Below are 27,980 nucleotides of genomic sequence, written 5' to 3' on the forward strand. Positions count from 1 at the left end.
CTGGTATCTTTTCAGCCCTCTCTTCTGTGCTTTTGAATGCTTATTGTGAAACTCTATGTGAAATTACGTTGAATTAAGTGAAACTTGGAAATATGAATTCCTATCTGTTGAATAAGAAAATTATCTGTCGCACTTAAACTATTTGAATCTCAAATTGGACGCCTTAGAGACTTAATTTTCTGAAATTGATTTGACATTTGACATCTACATGATTTTTAAGCTATTATGAGATTTTCTATGTAATTTCAATTTGGGATGATTAAACGATAGAATTTCGTCTTATTATAAACATATATATATCTATATTAAGTCCTTAGGCATCTTTGACTTGGAAGCTCCATGAATATCTCCTGGAGGACAAAAACTAGAGAAGGGTTTTGAGAAGTGGGGAAAGACAAGATCATCAAGAAGGTAGAGAGTTGAGAATTTGAGGGGGGCATTTAGGGAGTGAAGCTTAAGGTAAGTTCAATTTCTCTAATTCCATCATTTCTTTTTAATTTGGAGAAGGAATTGCTTAATATGGTGTAACCTAGAGTTGTAATGGAGAATTGGATGGGTGTGTTGATCTCTTGGTAAAAAATAATGCTATTATTTGATGATTTTCACTTAATATGGGTCACCTAAAAAGAAATCTACAACTTATGTCTTGAATTACCATGTTGATACTTGTGTAAATATATGGCTATACATGTGTGTATGTGTATGTGATAGAAATAGATTGTGGTGGTGAATAATTGAAGTAAATCAACTCCATGTTCAAGTGGTTGTGTTTGTATTCTTGTTTACATAATTTTTGAACCATATTTTGGTATATAAAGACTCTATTTTGGACCTCATAAATGATCACCAAACATGGAGCTTTTTCTAAAGGTTGAACTGCCAAACAGGGACCAGGCCGCACGTGCGGAGGTCGTGGCCGCACGTGCGGAGAAGAGAAAAAAAACTGGGTTTGGCTACTATTTTCGGCCGCTCGAGCGGAGAGAAGGGACTGCACGTGCGGTGCATGTCCGCACGAGCGGAGGGGATGGCTGCACGTGCGGCCCAGGTCGGAAATCCTGTTCGCTCCGTTTTACGTGCTTAACCCTCAGCTCTTTTCGGAATTTGTGTTTGATACTTTTTGATGATTGTACATGTAATTGAAATGTAATAATGAAATAAATGGTTTAAAAGGAGAAAGAAACTAATGTGTTATCTATGTGTGTAGGACACACCACAGGAGGAACCACCGCTCCACAGCAACATTGTGAGTAATAGTACACTGAATGTACATTTATTTACCGTTAATATCCGCTATTACCATTCTGTTTTCTGTTAGTCACGACATTAACATATGTATTGATTGGAACTTGGTGGCAATGTAAGGTTGACAGAATTATGTACATTTCTGATATTTTTGGGCCGAAAGGCTGTTCTGTATTTCTGGGCCAGTAGGCCGTTCTGTTATAACTAGGCCCAAGGCCGTTCTGAAAATAAAACAGCATCAGACTAACTAATTGGAATCCACTTTTGTGTATGCACTGTTCTGTATTATGATTGAAATTGAATATTAAACTGTTTACGTACTGTTATTCACTGAGCTTGTCTCACTCTGTAATTTTTGTCTGATTCTGTAGGTAACCAACTTGGAGGTCAGTCCTAGCATCGTTATCATCTACCTTTTGTCAACCTAAGTACGACTAGGCACTTGGAGAAGCCCTTGTCTTAGTACAGTATTGCTAAAATTTTTTGGCTCACGCTCCATGTCAGCCAAAGCTGAATTGTATCTAATGTTTTGTATGTGCCCAATTTCTGGGCTGGGCTTGTAAACGTATATGTATTTATGTACCTTATTTCAGATGTATGTTCCCTATATGTCTATCTGTGAGTCGTGATCCTGGTATATTTGTAGTGGCTCAATGGATGTGTCTGCATGTTATTCTATTATATTAACGCTTCCGTTCAGGCCCCGGATATTATATATAGCAGGATAAGTGTCTGTTTCTGAGTAGGTCATGCCCGAAATTTCAGGGGCAAGTTTGGGGTGTGACATATCCCTACCTCAAATTCGGAGCTCAAAGGAGAAGATGAAGAAATTTGAAAGTGCTCCAAACCCCAATATTTTTCGGATCAAAATGTAGCCCTCAACAAGCTCCAAGGATAGAAGATCACTCCTACTAGATCAAACCCTAGAGAGAAGTTAGAGTTTTAGAGTGAGGTGCTCTTCAATGGAGGCTTTGAAAAAGTAGGAGAAAGAAAGAAAGTCAAAAAGTGATCCAAAATGTCACTTTTCGGACTGATATAAAAGTCGCCCCGCTCGAGCGTGGAACTCCCCACTCGAGCGTCAGACACAGACTCACGTTCGAGCGTCAAAAGCGCCGCTCGAGTGCCGGATGCACACTTCCAGAAGTTTTGCAGACCATGGTCCCCGCTCGAGCGTCAAACTCCCCGCTCAAGCGGAGGAACAAAAACGAAAGGGCCCGCTCGAGCGTACGATGACCTGCAGAGAAAATACTAGGAGATGAATATTCACGCTCGAGCGTCAAAACACCCGCTCGAGTGGATAAGCAACAACAAAGGGCCCGCTCGAGCGTCAAAAGCCCCGCTCGAGCGTGAAGGCCAAAATCTGGGCATCAACTTTTGGTTTCTAAACACAACCAACCTGTTCCAAACCTGCCCAACACAACCCAAGGCTCAAATACAAAGAGTAAAGGATAAAAATGAGAATAAGACAACAACATAACCACGGAACCAAGTCCGGAATACAATAAACAAAGGAAGAGAAAACCGAGATCGCTATAACCTCCCCCCCTTAAGGAATTTCGTCCCCGAAATTAGATACAAGTTTTCAAAAACAAGTTTTCCTCAATTCTCAATAACATTACCAACCAACATTCCATAACCTGACCCATCACCGGTCATCCCATCTCTATCCCAGAGGTAAATTACAACATAATCTTCAACATGCTTTATCAGCATGCATCTCAAAACATATTCAATGCCAATATTATATTTGCATTTCTAAAATAGAATTAACATATGCAATGTTAAAATAAACTTCCATAAACCGAAACATTTACAATGTTTTACAACTTAAGACATATTCAATGCTCTTAAAGTTCATCAATATTACCAAATTACCGAAATATGATTACACATTAACAAACAGTCCGGATATTTCTCACGGACCTCCAACTCACGTTCCCAAGTGGCTTCTTCCACTCCGTGATGCTTCCACAAAACTTTCACCAAGGGAATGGTTTTGCCTCGCAAGACTTGATCCCGCCTATTCAAGACCCGTACTGGTCTCTCCTCATACGAGGCATCCTCATCAACCTCTAAGTCGGTCCAATCCAATACATGCGATGGATCCGACTCGTACTTCCGAAGCATACTAACATGAAACACATCATGCACCCCGGACAACTGTGGCGGTAAAGCAAAATGATAAGCAACCTCCTCAATCCTCTCAAGGATCTCAAAGGGACCGATAAACTGAGGGGACAACTTCCCACTCTTCCCAAACCTCATCAAACCCCGCCTAGGTGATATTTTCAGAAAAACATGATCACCCGCCTCAAATGCCAAAGGCCTCCTCTTACGGTCGGCATAACTCTTTTGGCGACTCTGGGCCGTAATAAGCCTCCTACGGATAAGCTCAACTTTCTCCGTCATTTCCCTCACCAAATCCGGGCCCAACAAAGGTGCATCATCCACCTCGGCCCAACATACTGGAAACCTACACGGTTGGCCATACAAGGCCTCAAACGGTGCCATACCGATGCTCGACTAGAAACTGTTGTTGTAGGCAAACTCCACCAAGGGCAAGTGCCTTTCCCACGACCTGCTAAAGTCAAGAACGGAACCTCGAAGCATATCCTCAAGGATCTGAATAGTACGCTCGGACTGCCCGTCAGTCTGAGGATGATAAGCCGTACTAAAGGTCAATCTAGTACCCAAAGCACTCTGCAAACTCTGTCACAACTTAGCAGTAAAACGTGGATCTCTATCTGAGACGATCAACACTGGGACCCCGTGTAACCTCACTATGTCCCGAATATACAAGTCGGCAAGATGATCTACCGAATCTCTCACGCGCATAGGAATAAAGTGCGCCAACTTAGTCAACCGGTCTACAACCACCCAAATGGCATCACTACCCCACTGAGTCCTCTGAAGACCTACAACGAAGTCCATAGTGACATGCTCCCACTTCCACTCGGCAATAGACAAGGGTTATAACAAACCCGCTGGCCTCTGATGCCCTGCTTTCACTTGCTGACAAGTAAGGCACTTAGACACAAGCACTGCCACATCTTTCTTCATACCCTGCCACCAAAACTGGCGACCCAAATCATGATACATCTTAGTGCCTCCCGGATGCACCACAAGACGTGAATGGTGAAACTCTCGGAGTACTTCCTCTTGGCAAGACTCTGGCACAAACAAACGGTCTCGGTATCTCACACTCAGGTCGGGATACACAGCCAAACCCTTTTCAACCTTTTCACTGGAGATCTTTTCTCAGAGGGATTCTACCTCAAGGTCACCTCTCTGTGCCTCTAACACTCGAGTCACAAGTGTAGGCTGCGCAACAACAGAAAACAAGGCCGCAGCCTCAACGGATTCGCCCAGAAGTAAACCAAACTCGCCAAGTGCACCCAACATCTCCTATTCCCGGATGGCTATATAAGCAACATCACTAATGGATTTCCCACTAAGGGCATCGGCCACAACATTGGCCTTTCCCGGGTGATAGTGCAACTCGAAATCATAGTCCTCGATAAACTCCATCCACATTCTCTACCTCAAATTCAAGTCTCTCTGTGTAAATAGATACTTCAAACTTTTATGGTCTGAGAACACCTCGAACCTCTCACCATACAGATAATGCCTCCAAATCTTCAAGGCAAAAATCACTGCTGCTAATTCTAGGTCATGCGTAGGGTAATTCCTCTCGTGTATTTTCAATTACCGCGAGCCATAAGCAACCACTTTCCCCTCTTGCATCAACACACAACCCAAACCCTCTCGTGAGGCATCACAATAAACTGCATAACCCAATCCTCTCTCCGGAATAATCAAAACCGGAGCGGTGGTAAGTCTAACTTTCAACTCTTGGAACAACTTTTCACAAGTCTCACTCCATACGAATTTGACCCATTTCTGCATCAATCTAGTCAACGGCGAAGCTAGTTTGGAGAAATCCTTCACAAACCGACAATAATACCCAGCTAATCCCAAAAAACTACAGATCTTAAAAACACTCTTAGGCTGTGCCCAATCTTGCACTGCCTCAATCTTGGATGTATCAACAGACACCCCTTCTCCGGAAACCACGTGGCCTAAGAATTTAACCTCTCTTAGCCAGAACTCACACTTCCCGAACTTGGCATACAGCCTATAGGCTCTAAGCAACTCAAGCACCACTCTCAAGTGTTCTTCGTGCTCCTCCTCAGACGGTGAATAAATCAGAATGTCGTCTACGAAAACGACTACAAAACGATCTAAGAATTCCCGGAAGATCCGATTCGTCAAATCCATAAATAATGCCGGTGCATTGGTGAGTCCAAATGGCATCACCAGAAACTCATAGTGGCCATACCGCGTACGGAATGCCGTCTTCGGAATATCCTCCTCCCTGACCCTCAACTGGTGGTAACCCGATCTCAAGTCTATCTTAGAGAAACACCGGGACCCCTTCAACTGGTCAAACAGATCATCTATACGGGGCATAAGGTACCTATTCTTAACCGTAGCCCAATTCAACTTTCGGTAATCGATACAAAGTCTCAAGGCACCATCTTTCTTTTTAGCAAAGAGGGCCGGTGCTCTCCACGGCGAAACACTAGGGCGGACAAAACCCTTATCTAGTAACTCCTGGAGTTGAATCTTCAGCTCACTCAACTCGCCTGGGGCAAAACGATAAGGTGCCATGGAAATCAGCGCCGTGCTGGGCACTAAATCAATAGAGAACTCAATCTCTCGATGTGGTGGCAAACTCACAAGATCCTCGGGAAAGACATCTGAGTACTCACAAACCACTCTCGGCAATACAGTCCGGGTCTTATCACACTCACCACTCATAAAGCTAGCAAAAAGACCACTAAGCTCATTCCGCCCTCACGAATCACACACCAGTGGCAACACACTACTTACCCGATCCCCCAAGAAATGGAAACAATCCCCACTCAAGGTACATACAGTGACCCTCTGGTGGTAACAATCAATAATAGCCCGGTATGAAGATAGCCAGTCCATACCCAAAATAACATCAAAACCTGATATAGCCATAGCTACAAAAGAAAATGAAAGTCAACGGTCGGCGACCTCTATATCACAGCCTCTACACCCTTGTTTCAAAATCAATTCACCCCCAACAAGTGATACTACACAAATAGGAGATGCTAGTTGTGCCAACTCCAGCCCCAAAAGAGATGCAAATACAGCAGATATAAAGGAATGTGATGTACCTGTATCAATCAACACATTGGCAACCGAGTTGCAAAACAAAAAGGTACCTCTCACAACAGATGGAGCCGGTACTAGATCCTATGCGGTAACAGCATACACACGTCCTGTAGGCCCTTGATCTACCTGCTCACCCCTAGGAGCAAAAGACTGCTGCACAGACTGAGACGATGAAACCCCCTAATTGGCCCTCGTGGCCTGTACTGACTGTGCTAGCTGAAAACTCTACGTCTGCCTAGAACCAGACACACCCGATGTAGCACTCAACTGCGGCAAAACCTCTTCAGGTGCCCTGCCTGACCACACTGGTAACAAGAGAGCGGCTGGCCTCTGCCCTGACTCTGGCTCTGAGGTCAAACCGAAAATGAAGCTGCTCTTTGCCCTCCTCCCTTCTGCGGGCAAGCTGAAGACTTGTGGCCCAACTAACCACATTTGTAACAAGTAATGTCACCCTGACTGCCTCTCCTAGAACCTGCACTCGGCACTAGAAAGGTAGATCTCGCAAAACCACTCTGGGACTGCTGAGAGTTAGAACCCCTCTGCCTCCTACCATCCCCCTACCATCCTGACTCCTTTTGGAGCCCCTTATCCTCTTCTCCTCCTCGTGCATCATAATCTCCATATGGGCCGCGGCATCCACAAGACGCCCATACTCCCAGGTCATGGATCCTCTAACTCTCATCTTAAGCCTGTGCCTCAACTTCTTCTCAAATTCCAGACAACGGCGTTCTTCAGACGCCACAAGCTCAGGTGCAAACCTGGATAAACTAGTAAATGTGGCCTCAAACTCGGCCACTAAAGAACTCAGTTGCTTAAGCTGACAAAACTGGTCCCTCAGCTTCTCCCTGACAGCTGGAGATAAGAACTTCTCCTGGAAAGCATCTACAAAAGCCTCCCATGTACCACCAATACGACCCCTCATGAACTTCCACCACTAACCCGCATCCCCCTTAAGCTGGAAAGATGCCAAGGTCACCTTCAATGCCCCTTCTTCGATGCCAAGCATCTCAAATGTCTTAGTCATCTGTTCCAACCACTCATTAGCCTTAAGTGGCTTTTCCGGATCACCGACAAACTCATTCGGATTTGACCGGAAAAACTCCCTCTTTAGAAAAGAAGGCGCTGCATCAACAACCTGGGCCTGGGCTTGATTCTCAGCCCTGAGAATGCCCATAGATTCCCTCAACGCTCCTGCCATCTCACGGGCTAAGGCACACATGGCCTACTGACCTACTGGCTTGGCCACATTGACCTGACTAGGGATGGCAATTTGAACCCGGCCCGACGGGGACCCGACCCCCCGTCCCCGATAAGAATGGTTTTTCCCCGAAAAATATCCCCTACGGGCCGGGGATGGTATTTAAAAATAAATCCCCGGTGACATTCGGGCTGGGGACGGTGATACATATTTCATCCCCGGCCCCGGCCCCGGCCCCGGCCCGGCCCCGCCCCCCGCCCCGGTCAGCCCCGAATTATGAATTATATATTATATATATATATATATGGTTAGGGTGTGGTTTGGTTGACAGCACTCTTTAAATATTATATATTATATATATATATGTTTACACTCACTCACTCTTATCTCTTACACATTCACTGTTTCTCTCTCTTGTCTTCTCTTATTTCCTCTTCTCTACAGTGGCGACAGAGTGCGATCTCCTCTATTCTCTCCAGTGGCGACAGAGTGCGATCTCCTCTCTCTCTCCAGTGGCGACAGTGCATCTCCTCCTCCGCAGCAGTACACACACCCTCCTCCGTCGCCGCCTCCTCCTCCTCCTCCTCCTCCGGCTTCGGTCCCCACCACCACGACAGATCTGGACAGATCTGAGTAGATCCCATCTCCTCCACACCACTGCAGCCCTTACATCTCACATCTCAGATCTGAGATGATCAGATTCCGCCATTTATGTATATACATATATGTGTGTTTGTATTATCAGTGTGTAATCTGTCTGTCTCCATATTGTTATTAATTTTTTTTTTTTTTTTGGTGATTGATGATGTTGCCGTTGATGAAAATGATGTTGAGGGAGCTACGGGGATTTTTCGGGGTCGGGGAAACCCGATCCCCGTTGGGGGCGGGGGTGGGGGGGGTGATGGGTTCCCCGTCGGGGATCGGGGACGGGGACGGGGAGTTTTGTAGCTTCGGGGATCGGGGACGGGGAGTGCGATCCCCGGCCCCGCCCCGCCCCGTTGCCATTCCTAGACCTGACCAACACCCTCCTGCTACACTGGAATCTCATCCGGTATAGGCATCTCCTGCCTCCTAGGCCTACCTCACCTACCACCACGTCCTCGTCCTAACATCCTAATAAAGGTAACGAAGAACATTAGCACATTCACAAATGTGCCCAAGGTATAACACTCGCGTCCTAATACCTTGGATAATTGTAATCCATTCCACGTAAGCACATAATCATATAAGCACCTACGAATTTCATTTCTGGATAATGATAGTCCCGAGGCGTTACTAGAGTTCCGGTTAGAAACAGCATTGATCAAGTGTTTTTCCAACAATACTCACAGAAACCCAAGGATCCAATCAACACCCTAGAAATTAAATCCCATACCCAAATAGTCACATAAACATGTTGTCAAATAAATACATAATGTCATACATAGGTCTCTAACAAACGAGACAAACCCATTGTGGTACTAACCACTTCCCGCGTACCCAAAGTATTCGAATCCGGTACGCTCTGATACCAAGTTGTAACGCCCTCAAAATAAACTCATAAATCATACATTCAAGACATCTATATACTTAAGAGAATAAAGCATAATTATATTCATCAGAGTATTCATTACAAAAGTATTACATGTTGATATCAAAAGTAAATGCCCTACGGGCTTACAACTTTCCAAATCAACACTTGGTTACAAAAAGAAAGTACTAAATCAAAGCACAAAATAAGCCATTGGCTTGATTTATATGTAATACACAAAATAAACAAGAGCCTTCAACTCCCACAACCATCCAAGCTAAGACCTCGGAGGCGACATAATACCTGAACTTGAAAAATGATGTCCCATATAGAGTGAGCCAACGCCCAGTAGAGATATGTTAAACATAATATGAGCAATAACTAAAACATTAGCATTCGATAAATGTTTAACTCATATGTACCAACTTATAACACATTTCAATTCGATGACAAATATGTCCATGTTTCATTTCATTTTCCATTACTTATCCAGTTCTCAATCTATGAATAAGGCTCAGAACCTGGCCAATAATTTAATGAGACTATAACTCATATCAAAACGCTTCTATAATTCACAATAGATATACATACTTGCTGTATCAATACCACATCAAAACACTTCCATACTTCATAAATGATACACAGATTCGCTATATCAATAACACATTAAAATACTTCCATACTTCATAAATGATACACAGGTATGTTGTATCAATGGAGTTCATCCCCTATCTCTTTCCAAATAAAATCCAGTTTAGGAGTCCATCTCCTATCTTCCCCTAAACCGTGGAGTGCATCCCATATCTCCTCTCATACAACACAATGTATATAAATACATATCATATACATGAGCAGTCAATACATAAATTTGATGTATTATTCCAACCGTCATATTCGATGACATAATCAATTGATTAGTTTTAATTCGCCTAATCTTCATGCATTGTCTACAACAATCAAGACTATCCTCCACCGATAGCCCAAAGCAATTTATTTCTAAACAGATAATAAATGCATCAACAGATAAATTGACAATAATTTCATAAGTGAGCGATTAATAAATCCAACTCCACCATTCCCTCTTATAATGAGCCAATTTCATTATTTCCAACCCAATTCCATATTTCCATAACATTCCCAAATTAATTATATAAATTAATTCATGCTACAATTTAGGGCTTTCTCCTCATTTTTGTCTACAATGACCCAAAGGTCCCATATATCATCAACAACATCAATACCATCATTTTAAGACCCAAGATACACATTTATGAGTCAAAATAACCAAACCCCTCTTTATTCATTTCGAAACCCTAACACCCAAATTTACCCAACTTCAACATTTCATCAAAACGACCAATAGTTTATGTCAAAGACCATAAAAATGAATAGTTATCCCTACCTCAAATTCGGAGCTCAAAGGAGAAGATGAAAAAATTTGAAAGTGCTCCAAACCCTAATATTTTTCGGATCAAAATGTAGCCCTAAACAAGCTCCACACTTTTACAAAGGCCCAAGGATAGAAGATCACTCCTACTAGATCAAACCCTAGAAAGAAGTTGGGGTTTTTAGAGTGAGGTGCTCTTCAATGGAGGTTTTGAAAAAGTAGGAGAGAGAAAGAAAGTCAAAAAGTGATCCAAAATGTCATTTTTTGGACTGATATAAAAGTCGCCCCGCTCGAGCGTGGAACTCCCCGCTCGAGCGTCAGACACAGACTCACGCTCAAGCGTCAAAAGCGCCGCTCGAGCGCCGAATGCACATTTCCAAAAGTTTTGCAGACCATGGTCACCGCTCGAGCATCAGACTCCCCGCTCGAGCAGAGGAACAAAAACGAAAGGGCTCGCTCGAGCGTCAAAACTCCCGCTCGAGCGTACGATGACCTGCAGAGAAAATATTGGGAGATGAATATTCATGCTCGAGCGTCAAAATGCTCGCTCGATCGGATAAGCAACAACAAAGGGCCCACTCGAGCATCAAAAGCCCTGCTCGAGCGTGAAAGTCAAAATCTGGGCATCAACTTTTGGTTTCTAAACACAACCAACCTGTTCCAAACCTGCCCAATACAACCCAAGACTCAAATTCAAAGAGTAAAGGATGAAAATGAGAATAAGACAACAACATAATCACGGAACCAAGTCCAGAATACAATAAACAAATGAAGGGAAAACCGGGATCGCTATAAATCTTAATTTATTTTTATTTCTTTGATGAAATGATTTGAAATTTTGTTTTGATTTCTGTTACTTTTGAGAAAAAAGGAATAGTATTTCTAGAATATAGTGTTTATGGATAACTTTATTGAATTGGCAAATTTATTTATAATTAAATCTTGTGCCAAATTTATAATGCATTATAACAAATCTTTTAGTTAGCTATTTTTTAAAATTTATTTATGGGAAAGCACGAGGTTTCATATATGGTATATTTGACAATAAGTTGTCAATTAAAGTATATTAGCGTACAAAATAAATCTCAAAAGAAATAAAGAAAACCTCCATGTAAAGAGGATACGAGTCTCTACTTAGGGAGAAAAATAAACCTTCATGAAAAGAGAAGAAAACCTCTATATAGAAAGATAAAAAAATAAATAAATAAAATAAATAAATTAAAAATAAAAAACACCACCAAACAAGCATTACCAATCACCTTCATGATCCGTTCATCATCACAATCGTTATCTGTAGTACCTTAATTCCTGCTTTTATATTACAAAAATAAAACATTCTGAATCTAAGGTGGTCGCTTAGCATATAAAAGCACGTTTAACAATATCAAATCTCCATAAAAAATCAGATGTGAGTGAAGATCTGAAAGTTTCGTTAGTGGCAAACCCGATGATGGAGACGAGATGAACTGCAGTGGCTAGCATAGTGATGGATAAGAAAGAAAATAGGATAAACTACAAGGGAAGAAATGAAGGGGAGATGATGGCTAGAAGAACATGTAAAAATAGAGAGAGACTAAGGTTTCTTAGAGAAAGAAAGAGAGAGAGAGAGAGAGAGAAAACGGTTAGAATTTCTTGTTTATCTTTTAGTTAGCTATTAAAGTGAAAAATTTCAAACTTCATGTTATTTTTTAGCTCCATTGGAGAAGTTTATATGGATTATATAAGTTAAAATCAAAATTTTCATTAATTAGTTGACAAATTAAATATTTTTTAAAAAGGATCCATTTAATAAGTTGTAATAGAGATCTTTATTATAATAATGTAATAAAGAGGATCAACGTATTAAAAGGATAAAATATACATAACCTTTCTCAAAATCAAGATCAAAATGAAACGGAAGCATTTACACGAAGACTTCTAAATTATTAATAAGTAATATTTTGACTCCTTAAATTAAACAAAAAAATTGTAAAAATTAATCCGATATTATAAAATCTTTTAACAACATTAAGGGAACATGTTTAATTACCAAGTATCACACATCCCTTGTATTATTTTACCCCATTGAACTATCATGAAACATCATTTTACCCCATAAACTATCATGAAGTATTACTGTATTCTTTGAATTACAAAAACGTACTATTAGGCCTTCAACTATGTGATAACCTAACCTATACTATGTTTAATTATGTATGTGATTATGTATTTGATATGAATTTGCAAGTTTAAGTATGGGAAATATGTGAATTTGGAAAAAATATCTATTGAAAGTAGTGATATCTGTTGCAATTGAAACTTTGAACTGAAATTGAAGGCTGTAGAGACGCGATAAACAAAAACCTATTTCATAGCTATGATTAGCATGATTTTTAGAGCCTTTGGTGAGATTTTGAAAAATTATGATTCGTAAGGAATAAATTAAGATTTTTGAGTTATGTTATATATGTATAGCCTCTTTTGTTCTTCATTGGTTGGAAGAGGGCTCTACAGTATAAGTTAGAGAGAGAGAGGAAAAGAAAAAAGCGAGGGATTTGAAGGGAATCAAGGGGCAAACCATAGATTTGAGTTAAGGTATGGAAATTTATTTACAATCTTTGTCTCTAACTCATCTTTGTCAAGAAATCATGAAGAGATTAGGAATTTTGAGCTAGGGTTTTGAGTTGTGTAGTGACTAGAGCTAAAGGCATGAAATTGAACCTTAACCTCTACACCATTGTTTGATTTGAGTTCATTTTTATGATTGATCCATGAAACAAACCCTAGATGGTTCATACAAACAAGATTTGTGAAAAAATCATTCATGAATATATGTATTTTGAACTTGTGTATGTAAACCATGAAATTGTGAAAAGATGAAACCATGGAATTGTTGTTGATGCAAGATTGATATGTTTAATATGGAATTACACTTGTATCATGCTTAGATATCATGTTTTTGAGTTGTTTTTGTATACATTTGAGCTTGGAATCGAGTTTGGAAGGTTTGACATTTTTGGCCATTTTTGGACTGTTTGATTTTGCCCAGGCCGCACGAGCGACCATGAGCTTCGCACAAGCGAAACATGATGAAAAATAGAGGGTTGTATTCAGCTTAAACCATCGCTCGAGCGGCCAAGGCCACCGTTCGAGCGGCCCAGTCACCGCATGAACAGTCAAAGTGGGCGCACGTGCGGCCAACTTTGTTTCAGCTTATACCTAGTAACTTCAAAAATGCATACCTCCCTCATCCGAACTCCATTTTTAGATTATTCTTAAGCCTAAATTGAAGCCCCAGAAGTCTAGTTTTCAATGGAGGTGGTCTCACATCCAAATTATAAGTACACAAATAGATATGTTCAAATTAGTGAAGGATGTTCACTTTCTTTCTAACCGTTTCATGCTATTTCCTCTCATAACCCAGTTTTCTTTCGTTTCTTCCTATTTTTCTAGACATGGATTATGACCCATTGAGGACTAATGAGTTTAGAACCAACAAAAATAATTGGTTAAGGAGCAAAGTAAGGGGTTGATTTATTTAGTTAAGAAAAGATTAAGAGAAATAAATTTGATCAATAGAGTAATTCTACGTACCGATATGTTGTGCCATGTGCATTGTGTTTGTAGGTCATGATTCGAGGAACAATCAACCATTTTTGGAAACCACTGTGAGTAATAGTATAGTAAAGATATGTTTTCATTATCTATTTTGATTTATGTACGACATGATCTTTTAAATATCGTATTTTGTCAAAATGCACGAGTTTTCAAGAAATGTGAAGTGAGTTATGAACAAGAAATGTGAATTGTTTGTAATATGATATGGTGGGCCCAAGGCTGTTTCGTTTATCCGTTCTGTTTATGCTATGACATGATATGAATTGCTCAGTCTGTATGACCTATTGGTTTCTGGTATGGAACAAAGTGCTGTACGGAACTAAGTGCTCCAGTATGGGTCATCTCTAGAGGCCGTACGAGTCACCTTTTGGGTCCACACATACATAAATGTTGGGCCCGAGGCTGTTTGTTAAATAATTAGGCTTGATGCCACTTGTTAAATAATTAGGCTTGAGGCCGCTTGTTATATGATTGGGCCTGAGGTTGCTTGTTATATGTTTGGGCCCGAAGCCGCTTGTTATATGATTGGGCCTGAGGCCGCTTGTTATATGATTGGGCCTGAGGCCGCTTGTTATATGTTTGGGCCTGAGGCCGCTTGTTATATGATTGGGGCCGAGGCCGCTTGTTAGATGTTTGGGCCCGAGGCCGCTTGTTATATGTTTGGGCCCAAGGCCGCTTGTTATATGTTTGGACCCGAGGCCGCTTGTTATATGGTTGAGCCCGAAGCCGTTTGTTATATAATTGGGCCTAAGGCCATTTTGAATATATGAATATATGACTATGGACATTGTGAGAATCTTATGATCATCTATTTACACTATTTTATCGTATTATTATTTACTGAGCTTCGCTCACCCAAATATTATGTATGCACATGTAGGTAATCAGCAGCATGGAGCACATCCCTAGAGTCAGCTTCATGAGCTATTTTGTAACCCAATCGAGTCATGCCACTGAAATGGAGTTTTGTCTTTAACTCACACCACACCTTGGCCTTATTTTGTTTTTGCCATTACGGTCTTGGGTTTGTAAACAATATATGTAAATTTCTTGTGGCACTTATATTTTTGCTTGGGTATGTAAATGTGTTAATGTGTTATGAGGTTATCTTCATAATTTTTGCTCATGATTGGCATAACTTAATGGACTTCTCTTTATTATACGTTCCGTTTATTGTCCTATTAGCATAAATATCTTGTATGATCGTTTGAGACCTTCGGTAATCTACCGGTTATTGGTCGATTATTACCCAAATTTTTAAGGATGGTTTCGTGTCATGAGATACTATCAAAATGTCACACACATTGACGTCATTAACGAAACAATAAAATGATCAAATTACTCACTTTTGTCTATATTTCATACACTTATTTTCTCTTTCAAGGACATCAGAAACCACTACAATATTAAAAAAATAATAATAATAATAAAAATGAGAAACCCTAGTCATGTCCATTAACCTCCCCACTTCATTAAAAAAAAAAAATCCTTCAATTTAAAAAAATATATATAATCACTTTGTTTAGTTTAAAATTTTCAAAAATATTTTTTTAAAATTTTAATTCATATTTTTATATTTATATTGATTTTTTAAAAATTATTTTAACCAACTTTTCTAACTTTTAAATCCACGCAATATTGATATACTTATAAAATATAAAATTTGTATAAAAATTTTAAAAAAAAATTATTGAATACAACAAAATAGAAAAATATTTTGAATTTTTTTTATTTTTTAAAATATTTTTTTCTATTTAGTGAATTATTTTTTTTATAAATATTATATTTTTTAAGTGTATCTAAATGTATCTAAAAAATAAAATTTTTACATAGAATATTTAAAAATTTCATTAAAAATAAAAATACACAGAAAATTAAAATCTTAACTTTTAGAAAAACAGTGTTAATCAAACAAGGTGAATGGTTTTTGATGAATTTCAAATAGTCAACGAGTGTATGAGATAATAAAAAAGATGATGGTAATTTGGTCATTTCATCGTTTCTGTTAACAGTGTTCGACATTTTATTAGTAAAAGAGTCTAATTATATGTATTTATAATTTAGACATTCGTTATAGTTCTCAAGATAATAAAATAATATTTTATAATGTTTTAAAAAAATGATTAAAATTTATTTTTTTAATTTTTGATAAAAAATATAAAAAATATAAAAAATAATGTGATTTAAAATAAATTAAAAAAAAAGAAGTTAGAAAATAACTTTAAAATAACCCTTTACGATAGTACAAGGAATTTGTATATAATTAACTAATTACAAAAAGATACTTTAGTCATCAAATAAATAAAATTATGGCGCGTGACTTTCAAGCTGACGGATTTACTGATGGCTAAAAGATGAAGGGAATGTACGTGATAGATTTTGATAGTTAAAGGAGCCTAATTGTATATTTTTTAAGTTCAAGGGTTAAAGTGATATTTTATAATAATTTAGAGATTTTATGTAAATAGAGTAAATTATAAATACATTCTTTGAGATTTGATTAAAATACAAATTGTCTTATGTAATTTTGAAAATTACATTTCACTCATTGAGATTTCTAATTTTATAATAATCGCTCATTTTATTAATAAATTATTAAGTTAATTAACAGTTTTTAATGATATTAAATATATATTTTAATTAATAATTTAGGTAATTTTATTATTGTATATGAGAGCAATTATGAATTTTATTTTTTTAGTTATTTATGTTAAATAAAAAATTCTAATAAGGGGGTATTTATAATTTTTCAAACCACAGAAAGTAATATGTATTTTAAGCAAACTTCAGAGGGTGTATTTGTAATTTACCCAGGTAAATACTTCTTTTATTTACGAGAAATTATTGGTTGGTCTGGGGGCAACACCACATAATGCTTCATATGCATTGTGATTAATAGAAGATGTGAGACTCCCGATTTTGTATTAGGCAATTGAGAAATATGAGGGACATGAGAGTTTGTGATTGACTGGGGTCATAACTGCGTGGTCCTGATGACCAACCAATAATTTTTCAGATAAACTATCAATAGGTCCTAAGTTAGACTTAATTCCCATAAGTTCTATTGAAAAATAAGTTCTAGTAAAATTGTTGTTAAAAATAATTTTTTGTAATGATTTTTTTTCATGTGTCGCTAAAATTGATAATTAGTGATTTTTTTTTCAACGATTTTTATAAATTGTCTATAAAACTTATAATTAGTAACGTTTTTCTATAACAATTTTTAAACTGTCACTGAAAATTAAAAATTAGTGATATTTTTAAACTATCGCTAAAATTTATAATTAGTAATATTTTTTTAATAATATTTAATAAAAAAATATATTAATTATTATAGGCCTCGTTAGAGCATCTCCAATGGTATTGCCAAAGGAGCTGCCAAAGCTAAAATTTGACAAAAGTGAAAAAAAAAAGGGTCTCCAATGGCATGCTATTTCCCCTGCTAAACATAGCAGATGCCATTTCTGTTGCCAAATTTGACAACGGAAATGGCATTTGCCAAACATGCCATATCATCAAGAATTAACAGATTTTTGGCTCCAAATTTAATCGACAAAACAGAATCCATTTACGTAGAAAAACAGAATTCGTTTACCAATTTTTTAAAACAATTTGGCAATTGCCAAATTCTTTCTTTCTTTCTTTTTTTGAAACAAAATTCACCATTAACTCAAAAAAAAAAAGGACCGAATTAGGTTAAAAACAACAACAATCAAGCAATTTCAAACAAATTTAAAGCAATCTTAACAAATCTCAAACAATCTGAAGCAAATCTCAAGTAATCTGAAAATTTGAAGCAAATTCTAAACAATAAATACATAGATTTCAAGATGCTTGATGGATTTCAGATAATTTCAGCATTTTGAAACTTCAGCTTGATCTTCTTTATTTTCATGGGGGTAAGAGAGAAAGATTGAGGAGAGAGAGAGAGAGAGATAGATGGAGTTGGTTGTTGTAGGTTGTTCTATTTTGAAGCTTAGAAAAGCAGAATGAAAGTGTGGTTTTTTTTTAATGGGTTTAATCTCATATGGGTGAAGAGTTTGGTATGAAGGTTTTGGAATGAGTTTTATCTCAGTGGGTAATTTATTTATTTTTTTCAAAAAAGAGTAATTTATTTTTTCATTTTTTTTAAATGGTCACAAAAGATAAAATAAACAAAAAAAAAAATTACTAAAAAATTTATATTCAAATAACACTTATAAATTTAGAGAGAAAGTTGATTGGGATTTGTCAGAACAACAATGATAGAGACCACTAATTTTGAAACTCTAAAAATACCACTAATAACATGGCACTCAATAAAAAAAGAAAAAAAAATACAACACTAAAGCCAAAATATCAAATCATTCATGGTGTGACCCACTGCCACATCATTAGTGGTAGCACTAATTAGTGCTCTCACTCATTTTCCTTTGTCAGAATAACATATGTGTACCATTGGAACACTATTACTATAATTTGATAAATTACTACTATTTATTACCAAATTATAATAATAACAATAATATTTTAACAAATACCGTTGAAGATACTTTTAAACAATAAAAAGTCTACTTTTGTATCAGTACATAAGTCCCCTAAGTTTTCTTTATTTACAGCTTTTTGTTCTGACGCCCCTGAAAGCGCGTGTCTTGGACGGTCTTTCCTTGTATTTTTTTATTTTATTTATTTATGTAGGTATTCAAACCGCCCGTACAACCCGCGTAGAAAGGGCTGAGAGAGAGAAAGAGAAACCAAGTCAGCAACCATGACTCTTCGCCTCTCTCTCTCTCTCTCTCTACTCTGCTCTTCTGAGATCTGATTTACCTTAAAATATTGCTTGTCAATGGTGATTTGATACAATCTATTTCTCTCTATATATATATATATATATCTGTAGTTCGGTGGTTACACTGGCTCTGAAGATATACATAAACACGCAATCACAAGCCCCTGATTTTTTCTCCTTCTGTTGATCAAGCTCAAACTGTAAGTCTCTCCAATCTCTACATATATTCATTCATTTAGGGATCAGATCTAGTACTTTGAATGAATGGCTGAAATGTACTGATTTTAATTTGTTTTTCTTCATTGTCTGGTTTTAATTTGAAAAATTGAGTTCGTTTCACTTTCGAATTCGTGCTTTCCTCGAGTATATCTGGAACAAATTATGAAGTTTTGTGTAATTTATTTCAGATTTTTTTTTGTAATTTTCTTTTTTCATTTGCTGGGAAATTTAGGGTTTTTTTTTTTTTTTGGATTGTTGCTAGATTGAAATAAAGGTGTTGTGATTGGAGAAAAGAGAGAGAGAAGATGACTGAGAGCAAGAGGTTTCAGCTCGGGACCGTTGGTGCGCTGAGTCTATCAGTGGTTTCGTCAGTTTCAATTGTGATCTGCAATAAGGCCCTTATTACCACATTAGGTTTTAATTTTGGTGAGTTGCTTACAATCAATTGCTTACATTATGTTTTCTATATATTTTTCTTAATTGTATTTACTATAAATTTAATGAAGTTCTCCATATGAGAACTGTATATTCCAAAGCTATAACTGAACCATTCAGTGGGGGAGCTATGCAACCAATATATGAAGTACATGCAAAACTTTCAATCTTGCTATTGACCAATACCACCAAAAAAAAAAAGAAGGAAAATTAGTGCAAAGTCCTACTGATTTTGATTTATAACAAATACTTTGGAAAATCTATTAACCCATTTAGTTTCACTTAGAAGATTAGGAGATGAATTCCCATTTTTTAATTTTAACAATTTGTAATGAATATTTTTCCCTTAATTTAAAATGATATTTATATCATTGTATTTATTGTATGCATAAATATTTAGATTTTTTATGGAATCAAATCTCCACAAATCTATTTTGCCACCACAATCAATCATGCCTCAACCAACGTAACTACTTTGCCATCTAAATGGGGATGGTGCTTCCCACCTTCATGAATAAAAAAATGGTGGCCTTTTCTGATGAAATTCAACACTACTGTACCGTATCTTTTTTTAAAGATGATTGATCATCATCATGATCAATCAATATTCACATCTCAATGGATGAACCTACGATTATCTTTCATGGATTAGAGTTTCTCTATGTGGTTTTTGTATTTTCGTAGTGTAATAAAGTGTGAAAGTTCACAATTTTTTACCATATTTTTTTGTATTTCAGAATAAAAAATTTAATTTCACACTTTTTTATTAGTTGATTTTTGTAATTTCAATGTGAAAAAGTGTGAATATTCTCACTTTCAATTAAATGATTTAAAGATGTGATAATGTTCTAATAAATTTATTGATCGAAAGTGTGAAGTATCACACTTAAAACTTGTGTGTTACAGTTTTAAGTTTGGCTATTCATGCTTTAACTTTTTTACACTTCCTAGAATCTCACTTTTTTATTCATTGGACGTGTTTGACAATTACAACTTGGAAATGATATAATATGCATCCCTAAAAAAGTGCACATTGTAAGAAAAATTATGATTTTTGTGGTGAAAGTTAAAAATTTTTGTGATGGAAGTCATGATTTTTGTGGTGACAGTTATGAATGGCAAAGCTATGGTGTGCACCCTTAAAGTTATGAATGATAAAGTTATACTTTTTTGTGATAAAAGTTAATACTTTTTGTGATGAGCTAAAAATTATATTTTCTGACGAATAAAAAGTTACTTTTTGTGATAAAAGTTGCACATTTTGTAGTAAAAGTTGCACTTTTTGTATAAGGTGCAATACCGTATGCACCGTTTTTGGGGTGCACGTAGTAGCCTCTCCCTTACAACTTTTATTGTTATCATAAATTCACACTAACAGTAATTCACATAATTATATATAATATAATACACAGAGAATGAGTCCAAATGGAGCAAGTACTCATGAATTTCTCGTAAAAATAGATTTTGTTGCCAAATTTGTAACTATCTAAAAACTGGGTTTTTTGGTCTTTTGTATAGCTATGAGACTTGTTGGGTTTATAGAATATCTTTGGGACTTAATATGATACGATTTCTATCTATAGGACTTTTTGGTAAAGGGGCTAGAATTCCTCTCCCAAGTCCCTACATGGGAAAATTTACAGGTGTTCGGGTCTTATTAGTTACAGGAGGCTGATCACGAATACATGTGTGGGAGTTTTTTTTATTCCCAAGTATATATATATATTTTATTTAGTTTTAAATTTCTACATTGTTAAGGTGTAGTTCATGTTTTTTTTTACATGTTTCTTTAGTTTAGTCAATAGCAATTAGGTAACAAGAATCTAGCACAGTAATATCAGTCTATAAAACGCAATTGACAGTACTGTGAAGATTCTAAATCTATCGTGATATGTTCTTCTGCTTGGATGGCTTTTCTTGGTTGGATATGTTGTAATGTGTCCCACGGCGCCTGAAGTTGTCCCATATGTGCTGGTTATAAGGTTATAGTTTCTCTCTCATTAACACCTGGGTTTTAAGGAAAAGTGTGGGCTGAGCTTTTTAATTTGGTATCCGAGCTTGGTTGGGCCTGTGATTGGTGTGTCGTTTGTTCGGCTACTGTATGTTGTGGTCCAGGAGTGTGTGTTGGAATGTATCCCACATCGCCTGGAGTTGCCTCATCTATGCTGGTTATAAGGCTACAGTTTTCCTTTCCTTAACACTTAGGTTTTAAGGAAAAGTGTGGGTTGGGTTTTTCAATTGGATATTGGTGCAGTTCTTAGAAATAAGACTTCATGTGCTTTTTCATGGTGAGGAACATTGTGGACCACATGGGGGTTCAAGTGCTGACAACTAGATCAAATCTAATTTACCTCAAATTAGTCATTGTATTACTTTAATTGAAGATTTAAGCAAACACCAAATTATGCATTAGATAGAGTAATCAAAGGTGGCTCTCAAGGTGCAGAGCTGTCCATTGAAAAGGAGCTCTTACTGGTATTTGGATATTGCATGGAAATTAACATACTTTTTTGTGTTAGACATGGCTATTATATATAAATTCAAATATGATGCTAGTTGATGGGATGGGGATATTCTCATTGAGGAATATGGCCAATTCACAATTATATTGTTCTGAAGGAGCCCCCATTGCATATTCCACTTGATTTCAATAACCTATTTCCAGCTGGAACCATTCATGATCCATGTCTTGCTGATTGCAATGGCAATAAGGGAAATTAAGTATTTGGCTGTGCCTAACAAAGTTGTGCAGTGAGAATCCTTTTTAGTTGCTTTCATCTTTCCTATTGCAATGCACTCTTTAATGTAAAATTTGGAGTTTTAACTAGCTTTATATGGGTACTAGTGCTAGTTATGATCTTCTTGTAAGTTTCTTCTTAGCCTATGAAAAGATAATTCATCTCATTTGTCTTTATGCAGCTACAACTTTGACAAGCTGGCATCTTCTTGTCACTTTCTGTTCACTTCATATCGCTTTATGGATGAAATTTTTTGAACACAAACCTTTTGATCGAACCGCCGTCATAGGCTTTGGTGTTTTAAATGGCATTTCAATTGGACTTTTAAACCTTAGCCTTGGTTTCAATTCTATTGGTTTTTATCAGGTATAAATCATATCTTTTGAATCTTTTATATTCTCTATTTCCACATGTTCAAATGCTAGGTCTTCGCTTAATGAAATTTCTGCACTAAGGCTTTGTTGCTTTTGTGTTGTAGATGACTAAGCTGGCAATCATACCTTGCACTGTATTCTTGGAGTCCCTTTTCCTTGGCAAGAAATTCAGGTTAATCTTGAGATACTCCACCGTTCTACAACATAGTAGTTGACATTTAAATGCACATTCAGTCATCTGATTTAGTTTATGCTCTTATCAGACATACATCATGTGCATCGGTGATGGAACTAGTTTCTGTATTGTTGGCACCTTTGTTGAATTTCTCTTATTTGTGCATGTTGAAGCTTTCCTAGGGCACTTTACATGACCAGATTCATTTATCATTCTAATTTTTTGTGGTTTACCTCCCCATATTTAGCTGCAATCCTCATTTTCACATGTGTGCTGTTACATGTTTGAGGTTGGAAGTCCAAAAACTTGAGCTGAACACACAAATCTGCTGAAGTGCTTGGTCCCATGTTTTTTGGATGCCAAAATTGGATTTAATTATTTTTTTCTTTCTGGATTGCTTCTGTAATGATTATTGCACCTTTATGTCATGAATCATGATGGTATATGAACTGGGACTAAAAAGCCATTTTTCATATTGCCTGTAAATTATTTATCTAATTAAAGATTTTTTTATTATCCTCAGTAGTCAATCCATGCTAATGTTGGATATAATATTATTAATTGCGTTGTCTTTTGATCATTACGATGAAGCTTTCTTTTATTTTGTATTTATAATTTTCATTTAATGCGTTAAACTTTTAATCCTTATCTTTTGGCCTGGACAAAGTTAAATTTGCTTAGGAGATGTCAGGAGAGAGGTCTTTATTGCTATGTCTGCCCTTTTTTCATTTGAATATCAAAACAGATATATCTTAGGTGTTAACAATATCTTGGGGTCATCGGACTGAGGAAAATCTTTGAATTAACCGTGGTGCACTTGCGGAAAACTCCTTAGTGAGGGGCTTTGATCCGGACACCGTGGTGCCAATCACCAAAAAAAAAAAAAAAAAAAAAAAAGATGACTAAAATATGAAAAAATAAATTATGGAAGACAAAAACAAAAAAAAGAAAAACGAAAAGCTCAAAAAATGTATTTGAATTTAAAAATCAAGCAAGGTTAAGTTTCTTAACCGTTACTTGTAAATATGAGATACTGATCTTTTGTTAATTTTATTAAGATGGTAATATAAAGTGCCATTTTTTTGATAGACTGGCCTTGGATTTTATATTACTAACCACCGTTATTTTATGCACATGGGTTGTGTCCTTTTCTAGCACAAAGTGCCTTTATCTTTGAAAATTTAAAAATAAAATGTTTTGTTTGCTTTGACTACTTGTTAATCTGGAAGTTAGGGATCCTCACAAGCAGAAGGAGAACAATTTATCTTGGTAACTCATTCATGTTATGCCTATGAATTGTGTCATAAAGAAGGTTGCTTCTACTTCCTAACTTTTTGTGGTTGCATGGGTGGCCCATTGTGTTGGAGAATGCTAAAAAGTTGCAAATTTGTCATAATACTACAATAACGAGTCATGAAACCTTTTTTGGAAGTCTTTGAATAGCAATTAAAAGACTTGAAACAACATTGGGAAAACAGTGATGAATTATGCATGGAGATTGATAGTGAAGTATTTACTTACAAAGGAGATTGATGAAGGATGTTCAAAGAACAAGAAAGATCTTTGTATGATCATTGATGACTTGGAGAAAGCACATGATAGATATGAAAGATATGGTGTGATTTGAGAAGAGAAGAGTCAGAAACAGATCAGCTAATATATTGAAGACCATGTATGATGTTACTGTGACTGAAATAAAAACTAGGAGAGAAGCAAGTGCATTCTCAATAATAATAATGCCCTTGTGTAAAATCAACTCTAAATCATTGCCTTTTTGCCTTAGTTATTGATGAATTAAAAAGACATGTCCAAGTTGAGGATTTCTGGCTTTTGTGATTGGTTGATGATTTTGTTAATAGTAATTGCAAAATTAGAAGTTCGAGAAAAGCTTTAAAATTAAAAAGGCTATACAGAACTAGGATTAGAATGAATACACAGGATGTAACTTTTGCAATACTTGAAATGAAAAATTGAAGTTGTGAATGTTGATAGCAGCAAATACCAAATAGTGAAATTTTTTGTTATCTAGTCTTGATGTTTCCATAGGGAATGAGAGATTGGAGAATATGTTGCTTAGAATTGAAGTTGGATTGGTCGAGTGAAACTTTGTGTGGAGATAAGTGTGAGTGATTAATGAATGTGATTGTGGAATTTGATATTCCATTATAAGACCATTCATGCTTCATGGACAAATGCATGGTAGTTAAGAAATATCATGTCCATATGAATATGGGATAAGCATGGCTAAAATACAGATGTTGATAAAGATGTATCGTGAGATAGGAAAGGCTAAAATTAGAAATGAACACGTCTGTTGTAAGATGATAGCATAATCTGTTCTTGATTAAAAAAAGCCGAGTTAATGGTTTTGGTCCTTGTGCAATGAAGACTGTGCAATGAAGACAACAAATACTACATTAAGCACGCATTGGGGGTAATGCTAGTGAGGAATGCCAAAATCAATGTGGGTTACAATAGTACAAGAAGTCATGATAACATGTGGGTGAATTGAAGTTTATGGCCCTAGAAAATTTGGAATGGAAAAACAAGATTTCTGTGGTAGATTCCAAATGGGGAATGAGGTTTCCTTGAGTTGAGTTGGCACATTGAACTGTCAAGAATTATACATGTATGTATATATTATATAAGAAATAATAATTTGACAATTCAAGTGAAATTAAGTTTTCTTGAAAATGTTTGTGGTAATCTAGAAAAGTGCCTGAAGAATATCTTGGGCTATTCTTCAAGTTGAATTTTTTTTTCCTCGACTGTTACCTGATCTGTTCAATTTGGAGCTTCAACAGTTGTTAAGCAATAAATAATATTCAAGTAAATTATCAAGTTATTCCAAATCTTATTCCTTGAGCATGTATTCTGACTTTTATTAGTCTCTGATTATTTAGGCAGTACATATAAATAAGGTGATTGGATTATGGATATATCAATCGATCTCTAAATATTTTTATCTCCCAAGTTGTGCTTGCATTCAGTTCTGCTCTATTATAGGCACTTTGTCACCCAATTTGTTTACTAGTTTCAACATAAAGTCATGCTTTCAGCTAATGTTTACTTGAAGTTGCATTTCTTCAATCACGATTGCTATTGATTTTTATCTGGTCAACACTGTGTATTATAAGTTTTTAAACTCATATTGTTCTCCAGTCGTGGGATTCAGATGTCTCTTGTCATCCTTCTTCTGGGTGTTGGAATTGCAACTGTTACTGATCTGCAACTCAACGTTCTGGGCTCCATCTTATCCCTCCTTGCAGTTGTTACAACATGCGTTGCTCAAATTGTATCCTTCAGTCTAGTTGCCTTACCTGCATGCATTGACCTTTTATCATCAACAATTGGCAAATGAAGAAAAATCAAATTAGTGAAAGTTTAATATGAACAAACAAGGCCATATACTTATATTGCCAAGTAGCCAATGCATTTCTTTATACATGTGTAAAATTATAATAGATACAGTATTCTCGTATGCATTGCAAGAACAAGCCGTCCTTGGGCTACGTGTTTCTTCTTGTTTGGCAGCCATACTTTATTCTTGTTTATTATCTTAACTAGTTCCTTTCAGATGACCAATACCATCCAGAAGAAGTTTATGGTTTCATCAACCCAACTTCTATATCAGTCTTGTCCATACCAAGCAATGACCTTGTTTATTGTTGGTCCATTTCTGGATAGGCTTCTAACCAACCAAAATGTATTTGCTTTCAAGTATACATCCCAAGTACTGGTGAGAATTATATAATATTTTCTGAAGCAGTATTTTTCTTTTCTTCCTTTGAATTGTTTATTTTTTTTTCAAATTCTAAATCAGTTACTGCTATTGCAGGTTTTCATTGTTCTATCTTGCTTGATCTCTGTCTCTGTTAACTTTAGTACATTCCTTGTAATTGGAAAGACATCCCCTGTCACCTATCAGGTACTGGGGCATCTCAAAACATGCCTAGTATTGGCTTTTGGTTATGTTTTACTTCATGATCCTTTTAGCTGGAGAAACATTTTTGGAATTGTTGTTGCAATGGTTGGGATGGTTCTATATTCATACTATTGCATTCTTGAGAGTCAGCAAAAAGGTTCAGAAGCATTGGCACAAAAATCCCAGGTACTACATAGTGTTGTTAACAAATTCTTTTTATCAAACAATATTACATTCTTTACTCCCCAAAAATGTTTTCATCAAGACTGTGTTTGGATCATAGATTTGGATGAAGATTTTGGAAAGGGAAAGGGAAAGGGAAAGGTGAATGAAATGTGAATAAAATATAAGCTAAATTTGTTCTCCGTTTCCTTCCCTAAATCCCAATCCAAATCCAAATCCATGATCTAAACACAACGTAAATGTGATATGTTGTGGAAACATGCTTGCAAATACTCTTTTTTTCTTCTGTCTGATTCAGGCAAAGGAAGGTGAATCTGATCCTCTAATGAGTGTGGAAAATGGAACTGAAGTTTTAAAGGATGTTGTCCCAAAAGCTCCTGTATGGGACTCAGACACGTATTCCCCTGTATGGAACTCAGACAAGTATTCGCGTGTGTGAGGGCTTCTTTGAATTAAAGTTATTCACATACCCAAGAGTGGCTGGGATGTTGCAATTTACAATGATGAAGAAGTTGGCGAGATAGGTTTATCCACGTGTGCATCTTCAAATCACATAGCGGCATAGGTTTGGAATAAAGATTAAAGCTTCCCTGCTACCAAAGCATTTTTGTAAGTTTCAATAAACACTTCCATATCTGTGCCTCCTTAATAGTTTTCTTAGTGAGCTTGATTTGCCAACAGATATTGTTGTGACTTGAAAGAAATATGTATTACTTGCATTGTTCCTGGATTTTAGTAGAATGTAGATGGATGACATTTATATAATTCTCTTGTTATCTATAAAAAATGAATAATTTGATGCCCTGAATCATTTTTCAGATTAAGGGGTCCTCTTTGTCACGATGTTACTTTACTTTTTGTTCATATCTTTGTTTTCTTCTTTTATATGTTTGCTTGAGAAACTAAATGTTCCTTAATTGGCGGACGAGAAATATGACATATTGACCCATAAAGTACTTATAGTACAAGAAAATTTTTCTATTGACATCCATGAATTCACATATTAAGGAAATTTCCGAATAGT

The 27,980-nt window shown here is 36.5% G+C and overlaps 1 protein-coding gene across 1 annotated transcript; it reads left to right on the top strand.

Annotated features, from left to right (window-relative positions):
• The first annotated feature begins 18,702 nt into the window (after positions 1-18,702).
• On the top strand, positions 18,703-27,774 carry LOC114309601 (UDP-xylose transporter 2). Its single transcript, XM_028255378.2, has 8 exons — positions 18,703-19,107; positions 19,389-19,552; positions 22,481-22,665; positions 22,778-22,845; positions 26,011-26,143; positions 26,426-26,587; positions 26,687-26,959; positions 27,255-27,774. The coding sequence occupies exons 2-8, from the start codon at positions 19,432-19,434 to the stop codon at positions 27,393-27,395; spliced, it is 1,083 nt and encodes a 360-aa protein (XP_028111179.1). The 5' UTR covers positions 18,703-19,107; positions 19,389-19,431; the 3' UTR covers positions 27,396-27,774.
• The last annotated feature ends 206 nt before the right edge of the window (positions 27,775-27,980 follow it).

Source organism: Camellia sinensis, chromosome 8, assembly GCF_055761805.1.
Source record: "Camellia sinensis isolate YWXY chromosome 8, ASM5576180v1, whole genome shotgun sequence".
Taxonomy (NCBI): domain Eukaryota; kingdom Viridiplantae; phylum Streptophyta; class Magnoliopsida; order Ericales; family Theaceae; genus Camellia; species Camellia sinensis.